This window comes from Berghia stephanieae, chromosome 2, assembly GCF_034508935.2.
Source record: "Berghia stephanieae isolate SIO BIC M18660-M18661 chromosome 2, UCSD_Bste_1.3, whole genome shotgun sequence".
Lineage (NCBI taxonomy): Eukaryota > Metazoa > Mollusca > Gastropoda > Nudibranchia > Aeolidiidae > Berghia > Berghia stephanieae.
The window spans coordinates 97,181,777-97,193,638 of NC_088361.1; the positions used below are offsets into that span (position 1 = coordinate 97,181,777).

Genomic DNA, 11,862 nt, shown 5'->3' on the forward strand with positions numbered 1-11,862 from the left:
AACTATAAGTAAGGAGTTTGTGATAAACAGGTTCTATGTTCAAATTAGACTATTTGTTACCAATCATCTCAAAATGGTAATATGTTGTCAGGGTTAATCTGATCCTTTAAATTGAATATTGAGTTTAACTTATACAATTTGAATTGAAATAAAAACCTCCAATAAGGAGAGTCAGAGTTTGATTTTTCAAATTTCCAAATTCTAATAATCACTTTTTTGACACTGAACTCAAATTTTCTTCATCTTGTCAATTCTGACCTAATAACAAATTGATGTAGTGGGTCACAGTTCTCTAAAAATCTTCAAATGTTTATTGATGTTTTCATTTTCAGGATGGAAATCTCTGGCCATGTCTCCTTGTTGTTTGAGTATTGAGAAAACATCCAAGACTAACAAAAGACCTTTTTCACTGCTGCCTGAATCCTACTTAGTAAAACGACGCCGAATTGCTGGTGGCAATAAAAACAATAATATGGTAATAAGAAAGAGGAAGATACAGACCTGTAAATGTTCTAACTAAAATCGGCATTTCAACTTGCCAGTATTAGTCTACAGTCCATCCACCAACCTTGTTCAATCGTGTGTAAAGTAAAGAAAATTTTTTTAATAAAATTTTTTTTAATGTTCTAAAAAAAAGTTTGCTGAATACTCTGACCATGTTATTTTTAGTGCTGCAAACTGAGGTCCATGCTTCCGCTCTATGAAGCATCGTCAATGTGCAAACTTCACACTTGGTAGTTTCCTTCATGCGAGTTTAACCAGTGATTCTATTTTTAGCCTTCTACTAATCCTTCTCATCGTATTTTAGGCCATGACATAGTTGACATAGGTATATTCAGATAAATGAATGAAGTCAGAGTTAACAGAAATGGGCTTTTTGTTTACATTTTTACAATCAACTTTTAATTTTTAGATTTACCACTGACAGTTCTTTAAAATCTTAATTTCGTTTGCCTTGGTTTTAAAATGACAGAACATTTTGTGAATTGTTCTGCTGACCTAAAAAGTGGTAAAAAAAAAAATCTAATTTGAGTTTGAAAAATGGTTCAGACTATTCTTTTTCCAGCATTTACAGGTCTGAAGATAGTTTACTACAGAAATAGGAAACAACATTATAAAATGTAGTAACCAAAGTCAAAATTTACAAGGCATCTGTAAATTGAAATCTTTCTATAGATACTGGATTGCTATGTATGCTTAACTTATAAATGGATCTTATGTCTAAGATATATGGGTGTCATGCCTCGTTCTACATGTTACGTGTTGCTGTTGGTCAGGGACCCTTGTAAAGCGTTTTGAGCATGTTTAGTGGATATTGTGCTATATAAAAAAAAGCTCAAGCTCAAGTAAACGTTGTACTGAGAGGTTTAAGTATTTGCTTATCCCATAAAGTAAAGAACTACAAGTGTGACTTCAAGGGGGATGGCACTCCTGGCAGATGGCCAGGACTGTAGCCAAGGACTGGATGAAATAGAAGGAAAATGTCCAGGGCTCATGCGCCTGCCTCCTGGTGCTGAGAGATATAAGGGGGGTGACTTCAAAGGAACTGACTTATTTTGCAGATGAGCAGGCAGTGTATAATTTTATAAAGAAAGGGAAAGACAGTATTCACATAATCCTATTTTATCTAAAAGGGATAGAAAATGTATTTGTGAAATATCTGTATTTATTGTTTTTTATTATTATTATTATTATTATTATTATTATTATTATTATTATTATTATTATTATTATTATTATTATTATTATTATTATTATTATTGATATTACAGTGCAGCATGGAGATCTCGCATAAGTTGGGACCGGCCCTGTTTGATCGAGATTTCCATGTTGTGTATTTTAAAAAGAATATGAAGAAGAATGTGAGGGACGGGATAAACGTGTTGTTTCAGTGAGGTCCCATTATAATGAAGTGTAGGGTTTAGAGCATCTTGCTGGGTGGGGTTCCTGCCTCCCATAGTGAGCAGGGAGGCACTTACTGTGTGTTTTATCCCCTTATATCTGTTTTCCAACTTGCTTTCTGTCTTTGTCTTGGAATGAGATTACTTGGTTTTGTCCAGGCCCCTGCCGGATACCCTAGTTGTGAGGGAAACAGTCAAATGTATGGTTAGTTTTGGGAGATGATATTTTTTTCCTTGTAAATCAACTCTCTGTTATGCACTGTATTATGTTTGGTTTACATATTTTATATATATTATTTTAAACATGTGAGTGTATTCCTCTTATTGGGGACCTGTATTTGTGTCTGGATGAGACTTTTAGGTGATCTCAAACTAAGTACACTGATGGTGTGCTTTTGGAATCTACACCTGTTCCCTATTTGAACCAATTCCCCTTTGTCTTACCTTTTCTTGGGTACTTTAATTGTAATTCTAAAACTTTTTATTATCCCATTTACTTCCTTTTTACTGGTGCTGATATGACCTTAATGGGTTGCAAGCGCCGTAAAACCCTTAAAAACAAAACAAAAACAGAGCATCTTGTTTCAATCAATAAGAAGACTAAGCCAGCACGTCCCATTGTCAATTACACACTCAGCATGCAACGAATCCGGTATCTGATCCCTACCAATCTTCACCTATCTCTCTCATGCCTCTCTTCCAACCCTGTATTCCCCTCCCCTAATCACTTCTTTCATTTTAAAATAACAGTAACTTAACAGCTTCCGGTCATCATTGCTGGTACTGGTACACATTAGAGTGACCCCCTTCCCTTATAAACGCACATACGCGCACGTGCACATACGTTAAACACATTAACTAATACATTTAAGGCCACACAGAGAGTGATGAAGTTTTCACTGTATTACTATTGTTATTATTATTAATTATTATTATTATTAGTAGTAGTAGTAGTAGTATTAGTATTGTTGTTGTTATTATTATTGTTATTATTATATTTATTATTATTATCATCATCATCATTATTATTATTATTATTATTATTATTATTATTATTATTATTATTGTTATTACTGCGGGTGGTTGGATGGGAGCATCACCCTTGAATCATATACCTATGATGTTCGCATGGGTGTACGATCCGATAGTGATGTCGTTTCTTCTTCTCTTTACTAGCCTATCCTGCTTCTTTGGTTTGTGATTGTATTTTTGACAGGGGATATTTTTTTTTCTGTAAATCTTCTGCCTGTTTGTTCTTGGTTATTTATAATTTAGCTTATATCTTTAGGTTATGATTTTGATTTACATTTGTACTATTTTTGTTAGATTGCTTGTTTTTTTGTTTCAGCGGTCTCTCATATAACCTCATTTGTGTTGGAAGAGACCTAAAGCAATAAACAAAAATAAACAAAATTGTTATTACTATTATTATTATCATTTATTAGATGATGAAAGAAATTATACAGAATCTATTTTTGATCTTAGAAATGAATCGACTGATAATATGTTTATTTGTGGATGTATGCAATCTGAATGTCAAAATCTTTTTTCTAATGTTATTCAATTTCAGTCCCCTAATGCCAGTTCTCCATCCGCTGGACAAGATGAAACTTCAGCGTCATCATCATCTCCAACTCCATTATCTCCATCCTCATCGTCATCAACAGCCAATGATGAGCCAACATTTGTACCTGAATTGGAAAAGTTGGTCAGAAGTTGTCCTCAGATGGAAAATTTTGAGCTGAATTGTTCAGGGTTTAGATCTGCCTTTAATAAATACTTTGGTGTGAACCCAACAACATGTACTTCAAGTCCATGGTTAGTCTAGAAGATTATTATTATTGTAATTATTATTATTATTATTATTATTATTATTATTATTATTATTATTATTATTATTATTATTGTTATTATTATTATCATTATAATTATTATTATTAGTGTTTTTATTTTGATCATTATTCATTAGTAAATATGTATATTGACAATTATTATCATCATTATTATTTTAGTAATATTGTAATTATTGTTGTCATTGTTATAATTATTTAAAAAAATATTTTATCTGGATCAGGGAATGAATATAAGATTTGGTTTAATTGATATGTTCAAAAGATCGATTTATAAATCTGTTATAAATAGGTTTATAATAAACTGTAACAGTGAAAGTGTTTTTTGTTTCATAAATAATTAAAAAATTAAGTTGGAACTTAGAATGGTTTATAGCAAAGTATTTATTTCAATCCTCAAATCAAATACCTTGATCCTATTGAAGTCTTTAAAAGTTGTGACTGCGCTGACATATTTTTCATCCTGCCCATCCTTTTGATTTATTCCAGCATGTTTTCTTTGACGGTTGGTGATCAAGAGCTTATGAGTATTGGAAGATGGAAAGGATTGAGAACTCTACAGCTGACATCAATACCTGGTATTCTTCATCATCATCATCATCATTATCACTGTGAACATTACCACTACCACCACCATCATCATCATCACTGTGAACATTACCACTACCACCACCATCATCTTCATCATCATCATCATCATCATCATCATCATCATCATCATCATCATCATCATCATCATCACCATGACCATCATCATCATCACCAATATTATCAGTATTATGGTCACTATTAGCATCATTGTCAAATCCAGTTCCTAGTGCACTGTGCAACATCCCAAAATGTTTTTTATCTTGTGAGAATCTTGAAGCAAGTTTTTTGTTCAAACGTTTGAATTGTACATGGTATATTTGTTTAAAGTAAACATTTTGATTGTGAAATTTACTCTGTCAGGATCTTGTCATCATGAATTTTTAATTCATGACATTTTTTATAATATATGTTTACTTATTTTAAAACTATGCAAGATTTAAAAGAAAAAAAACAAAAAACTATGGCCTCATATAAAGTTAACCCGCATTTTCCCTACTGTCATATCTACAATGATAATGCACTGTTTTAATGTTTGTTTATAAGCAGCATTCGATTTTGATAGAGAAATATTGTCACTTGTTTTTTGTTTCCTAGTACAGAGATTTTGAATATCTTGTATATTTTAGTTTTCTTTGAGACGATTCAATAAGGCATTTTGTGTTTAAAACTGGATAAGTCAAGTTCCACTAAAATGATTTATCCCTCATTGGCTTCCTTGGATAATATAAAGGATTACTGCTGACATCACTCTTTTATTATTAGGATGTTTAGGCACAGGAGCTAATTCATCAGAGGATACTGTTACACTAGATGCCATATATTTTTTTCCTATCCTTGTAAGCTGAACAGTAGTTAGCTTCTTTCATAATCAATTATAGCTTTATTTGTTTTTGTTAAAGAAATAATATCTGAGGTCTGTAGATATTTCACCAAATTTTTAGATATCTTTAACATATATATGTCACCAACCTTTTAAGATGCTTTCTCTCATTCAAATATGTTTTTTTGGGATGTTTTTACCAGGCGTCAACCAAGGTCACTGTCTCTTGTCAATAGCTAAAGGCTGTACGTCATTAGAGCAGCTTTCTATAGCATGCCTTGGACAGATATCTCATTGTTTGTATCGAGGGGGTCTTATTGCAGCCTTTCCATTCTTTTCAAAGTTGAAGGATTTCAGGTTTGTTACATATTGTCATCAAAATATTACGATTATCCTAAAGTTGCTTATATTAAAAACAAAAGGGAATTTAGTATTGAGAAGTTTTATCATTTCCTTCTTTTACTTTTAAATATTACTTATTCCGGCTCTTTTAAGATGCATAAGTGCAGTCCTTTATTTATTAAAATGTGTCTCTCTGAGATTTAAAAAAGCAAGGAACGTTGAGAATTTTTATTACTTATTTATTTATTTATTTATTCATTGTTTGGTCACTTTTTTTTATTTTAGTGTGTTAGGAAGATGCATGCATGGAGAAATGTCATTATGCATGTTAACACAGATTGATTGTTTAAAGAAAAATAAAAAATTTGAGCTTTTATAAAGCGCAATATCCACTAAACGTGCTCATTGCTTTACAAGGGGTCCCTGGCCAACAGCAACATTTAACATTTAGACCTGTTAGGCGACATTACATTTTTTTTTCGAACAGAGACAATGCTGTTAAGGCCAGATACTCATTCTACACCTGAGTACGGTGAGAGAACGTGAGTAAAGAGCCTTTTCCAAGGACTCAACTATGCGCCGAGCAAGGCTGGAACCCAGGACCTTCTGATCCAAAAGCAAGTGTTATACCACAAGACCACATAGCTGTTGATACAATACAAGTGAATAATCCAATCAAGTTGGTTTATTTAATAATTGTATTATTTGTTTCTTGAATGGTCAACAGATTGGAGCATCCATATGTAAAGGTTGATGAAATTTTGTTGTCTTCAATGTCCAAATGTACAACACTAGAACGAATCTGTATCATTGCTAAAAATGGTGCGATGGACACAGAGGCTATCAAGGATTTGTTCGAAAAGGTAATAATTATTTCTTACTCTGAAGCACTTTGAAAAATGCAAAACCTGTAAATGAAGATTTGACAAAAGGATGATCCTGTGTATTCTGTCAAGAAATGACTTATGTTGAAGACTTTAGATGAGAATGCCACAGCCAGTAGTTTTTATTAACAGACTGGCTTGAAAACGATAACAAAAGCAGCTTCTGAAAGGTGCCTATTGTTGCAGTGGATGAAGTGTTAAAGAATGATTAAAAGTTTAACGTATATAAACATTAAAAAAACATTTCAATGTTATTATACTGTGTGACATACAAAAAAAAGAGGACCTAGATAAAGGTTAATAATCTTTGCCATTTTAATGTCCTATTTGTGAAATTTCACATCACGGGGCAGGTTTGGTCAAAACCTTTTGCCAAATTTTATGGAGGGGGCATACTTTTGTTACACAATATACAGTGTGCAAATACACAATTGCAACTAATTTTGATTTTCTAAAAAAGTTAAAACATATTCTTCATGCTTTTTTTCTACATATCACAGTCCTTACATCACAATAGAGAGCTTGAGATAATGAGCAGTATTTCAAAACAAATTCTTTCAAGAAGGCGTGCGTAAATGTTTAAAAAGAAAACACCCTAAAAAACAAGGAATTCTTTAATAGGTTAACAAACTTAAAAAACATGGAACATTGCTCAATTTCAACTCTAAATTGTCTTCCCGAGAAACACATTCTAGTCGACCTAAGCATTAGCAGAAAATATTGACATTATGACAGCATATAGGACTCGTTGGATACATACCATGAATTATCAATCTGAAAAAGGGTTCGTGATCCAAGATTGAATATCTCACAAGACATGAATGTCATAGCTTACTGAATGAGAATCAAACATAAACTAAATGCCATGAAAACCAGAGAGTAGTCAGAATGTGCCAATGGTTCTTATTTAAACTTGAAATGATTCCAGCGTGGACCAAGAATATCTGGTTTTTAGATGAGGCTCATTTTCTTCTGTCTGGGATTCTGAATTAAAAAGATTGTGTCCATTGCTCCAAACCATGTCCTTAAGCATCCATTTCATTTGATTAAGTTCACAGAATGATTTGCATTCGGTGTAAATGGAACAATTGTCCTGTTTTGGTTTCAAGATGCCAAGGCAACTCTCAAACTTTAAAAAGATATCATTGTGCTTGCTCAGTTATGGTAGGAATTTTAACGGAGGGGGATAAACGTATAACGAGTGTGGTTTTAACAGGATGGGACCACTCATACATCAAATCTGAGTCTTAGGGAACTGAGTGATTAGCAGATGAATGGATCATTTCTAATGGGCATTTCAGTCACCCGATTTGACCCCATTGGACTTCTCTTTGTGGGGTCATTTGAAAAGCAATATCTACGCAACATGACTGTTAACTAGTAGTTAGCTGCAAGTCAACATTGACAAGGGAGTGAGGAATACAACACAGGAATCGTGCCAACAAGTAATTAAGAACTTTGAAAAAGGATTGACTGTTGTTTGAAAAATAAGGGCAACATTTTGAACATTGGCCTCTGGATTGCAATTGAACAAGTTGTCCATTCTTCATGTGATTTTCAACAGTATTTAAACCTTCTGTCATTTGCAAATCACTACCTTTTCTTCTGGGTCATCTTTATTTTTTTGGTGTCAAACAGTATTTCAATCTAATCATGAACAAACCAAATTTTTTACTACTTCAGTGAATGTAATATTGAATTTTTAGATTTTGAATGACATTTTGGCACAAACTTAATTTTGTGCATTGTTGCAGGACGATGCATTTTTCCTTTATTTGTTAAATTTGATGTGATGTGTTTTGCAGTCATACAAGTAGAGTGAATTATTACAATGTAAAGTATTAAAAAGTTTCATATTGTTTCATTTAGAATCAAAGACTCCCCTTTTTGATTTCTCTCTCTTTCAATATTTTAATTATAATCTCTTTTCTTTGGGTTGTTTATATATTTATTTACATGTGTGTTTCTATGAGGGGTTTATGCAGATTAAGTGGGTGTATGCCTAAATAACATACGTGTCAGTGATAAGTTTTACATCGAAGATGTAGCAGGGTTTGCAAGTTAAAAAATTATTTTAAATTAATAGATTTTTTTATTTGTAATGGACATAACATTAACTTCTTATTTTTCAATAAATTAATGAATTGCTTCATGTGGTTTATATATTAATTAAAGGTTATCTCACTCATTGATGTAAAAGCTTATTGAAAGATGCTGATCGATTAAACTTTGTCGTGTACGCTCTGAATTATTATTATAATTGCTGTTTGTTTTCATTTCTAATGGTTCCCTGAATTGTTTTTCAATGTACCCATTAAATATACCGTACGCCATTCATATTTCAGGTGAAAGTGCTTATAAATTTTCAGCTCTATTGTGGTCGATCTTTTAATGTAGGTCGAGGACTTCAGGCCTATTTACTCAGCAAGTAAGTATTTGGTGGAGTAATATTTAATTGTATGAGGAAAAAGTAAGGAGGGGGATATGAAAGGACTGTTCTATTTGTAACTAAACTTTAAATATACTCTTTCAAGGATTAGACAATAAATGCATTATGATTATGTGCTAATGTTTGCTCGTCTTCCCTTTAAACGCTCCAGGTGTGTAACCAAAATTCGTATTGATTGGTATGGGGAAGGGGGGGGGGGTTGTTAATTTTGGTCAAATACCTCCAAATGTTGGATTTAAAAACCAATGTTTTAAAGAAAAATTATTGAAAATAGCTTTTAGTCACTCATCTGTGGGTTTGGCTTGTACTACTTCTATTCGTAGTAAACTGATGATTTATGTGAAAATGGCTTGAATTATTTTATCTTTGAATGAATTTTAAAGCATTAATAGAAGTTCTGATATTTTATAAAGAAAATATAGATTTTATATTTGTTGTCTGAAGATCATGTGCATAACATTTGTAATATATTACCATAAAGTGAACTACAGTGCAAGTATTCGCCTTATCTTTTAACATTGACATTCCCCAAAATGAAGAGCATGAACATTAATGAATTGAATGAAGTGTTATGACTGTGTAAGAAAACACGGGATAGAATGTAATAAACATATATTGTTGATTAACAAAATTATATTTTCCCCCTTAAAATATTTCAATCAGATACAAGAAGAAGCGACCAGCTATCAATATTTGCATCCACCCTTTGTTGGGCCCGGGGCTGCAAGAGGCAGTTTCTTCTTTGCATGATCAACATATTGATGACTTAACCATTTTGAAATCAACAGTATCGATTCGACCAGAGGATACCAAAGGAACATCATAACAGCCTCAGTGAATTTTGTTAAGGGAAAAGTTCTTGTGTAAATGGCAAAGGCAGCAAAGGCTAGATAAGGCCGTCAAGTTTTTAGATATTACAGCCTATTTGTAGTTTAGTGATGTGTGATAGGAATTGATGTTTCAGGTAGAAGCAGTACATTCCTTTTTGTATTATTGTTATTAATGAAGGAAATGTTATCTTTATCGTAAATTTTTAAAAATGTTTTCAGAAGATTTTGCAGTTTAACGTAGACATAGGCAAATAAAGTCTTTGATGCTTTCATGATCTTAGAAATCTTCTGCACTTTGGTTTTAGTCCTTGCTTTATTTATTGAGATCATGCAGTTCTATACTTTACGTATAGGATTTTTTATAGAATAAATAATTAGTGGTTGGTGTATATATAAATAGTCAGGAATACATCTGTCTTAGCTGCCCATCACTTAACTGTGTATCAGCAAATAGCCATTTATTGTTCAAGTTTAGAGTAATATAAATCATTGTAGGGCGAATAAAAGACAGGTGTACAAATTAAATTCATGTAAGCTTAAGTACCATATTTTATCAAAATCAAAGTACACAACACTAATGTTTTCCTCATCATGTCTCTCAACATGTTGATATGAGAACATCTGGATATCTGTAATGACAGATTGATAGAGATTATCTTCCCATTGGGCATAGAAGGGAGATATAGAGTTTCAAGCAAATCTTTATCAGGGGCCAAACAGGCCAAGACACAGGAAGTAGTCGTTGGAGAATCCTTGATTGGACTTATCGGTATTAGATCAAAACAAAGCACAGACTGCAACTTGTTTTTTTTTTATGGTTTTAAAACTTCTGATTGTATATAAGATTTGCCTTTTTTCAGATCGTGTTTCTGTATATACTTCTATGATATTATTTATATTTGAAACAATACCTAAAAGTTATGATCTCTGTTTGTGATAACTAAAGATACCTGAAGGAAACCATTAACATCACCATAGATATGAAGCTCTCCATTCACCTATCCATCGTAAACCATAATATATATATATATATATATATATATATATATATATATATATATATATATATATATATATATATATATATATATATATATATATATATTATATATATTTATATATTAGATATTTATATATATATACTCCCTTGTCGTAAAATATTGTTTCCCAATATTTTTCACTCTTTGAACCACATCACATTGATATGTTTATTTACAATTATTTAAATGATACCCATATTATGCTGAATCAACATTCATATCTTGGTATGTGTTTTCCTTTAACATTGTATCTTGTATCCGTCATGCATAATGTTATCCCACCTTCTTTGTACATAAGTGTATACTTTATCACATTAAAATATAACACAACATTGTGGTTTTAAAATTATTTTTCAGTACAAATAAGCAATGATGTTGAACTTTTATGCAGCATTGAACATTTTGCCCTTTACACTAAATTATCTCCACAGTTTACCTTTGTACCACATTATTATTAAAAAATACAAAAAAAAAAGGTGGAGAGAGAGAGAGAGAGAGAGAGAGAGAGAGAGAGAGAGAGAGAGAGAGAGAGAGAGAGAGAGAGAGAGAGAGAGAGAGAGAGAGAGAGAGAGAGAGAGAGATGCTTCAGCATTAGAGTTGCATTCCACTCACAATCACCCTCACCCTTATGACGTAATAGAGATTACCATCACAACATAAGATATGGATTGAAGACCAATTCGTAACAATAAATATTAAATTGTCTATGTTAGTTTAAATCATTTACCATTTAATTTTTTATGTTCAACTTGATTTTGGGCATCTGCTCTTTTAGATTGTTTAAATTACATCTCTTACTTGCAAATAAATCTTCATTTCTGTTTTGATCATTTTAGGAAACCGGCCATGACAAATATGTAAGCTTACGGGGGGGGGGAACCTCATTAGAGATAAATAGAGTCAACTCATTTCGTTGAAGGTTTTGGCTGATTTGCACATTTCGTTGAAGGTTCTGATAGGAAATATCTCCATAAAGTTGTTATCTTCCTTTTTTATCATGAATCTTCCTTTAATGTCCACCTTCACTCATGAAGATTTTGACATGAACAATAACATTTAAGTTGAAAATTCAGCAGTGATCTAGAAGCTCTGTAAATGAATCTAAAGTAGGTGCACATGTAACTTTCCGCAGTATATTGTTCCAATCTGTGATGG

The 11,862-nt window shown here is 32.1% G+C and overlaps 1 protein-coding gene across 1 annotated transcript in view; it reads left to right on the forward strand.

Moving 5' to 3' along the window:
• LOC144964060 (F-box/LRR-repeat protein 18-like) overlaps positions 1 to 10,668 on the forward strand; it is a 17,787-nt gene extending 7,119 nt beyond the window's left edge. Inside the window, exons 5-11 of the mRNA XM_078898001.1 lie at positions 333 to 475; positions 3,472 to 3,719; positions 4,241 to 4,329; positions 5,366 to 5,519; positions 6,232 to 6,367; positions 8,734 to 8,816; positions 9,501 to 10,668. Of these exons, the coding sequence (XP_078754127.1) occupies positions 333 to 475; positions 3,472 to 3,719; positions 4,241 to 4,329; positions 5,366 to 5,519; positions 6,232 to 6,367; positions 8,734 to 8,816; positions 9,501 to 9,663 (1,016 nt within the window). The 3' untranslated portion in view covers positions 9,664 to 10,668. The remainder of the gene's footprint in view (positions 1 to 332; positions 476 to 3,471; positions 3,720 to 4,240; positions 4,330 to 5,365; positions 5,520 to 6,231; positions 6,368 to 8,733; positions 8,817 to 9,500) is intronic.
• Positions 10,669 to 11,862: the final 1,194 nt, after the last annotated feature.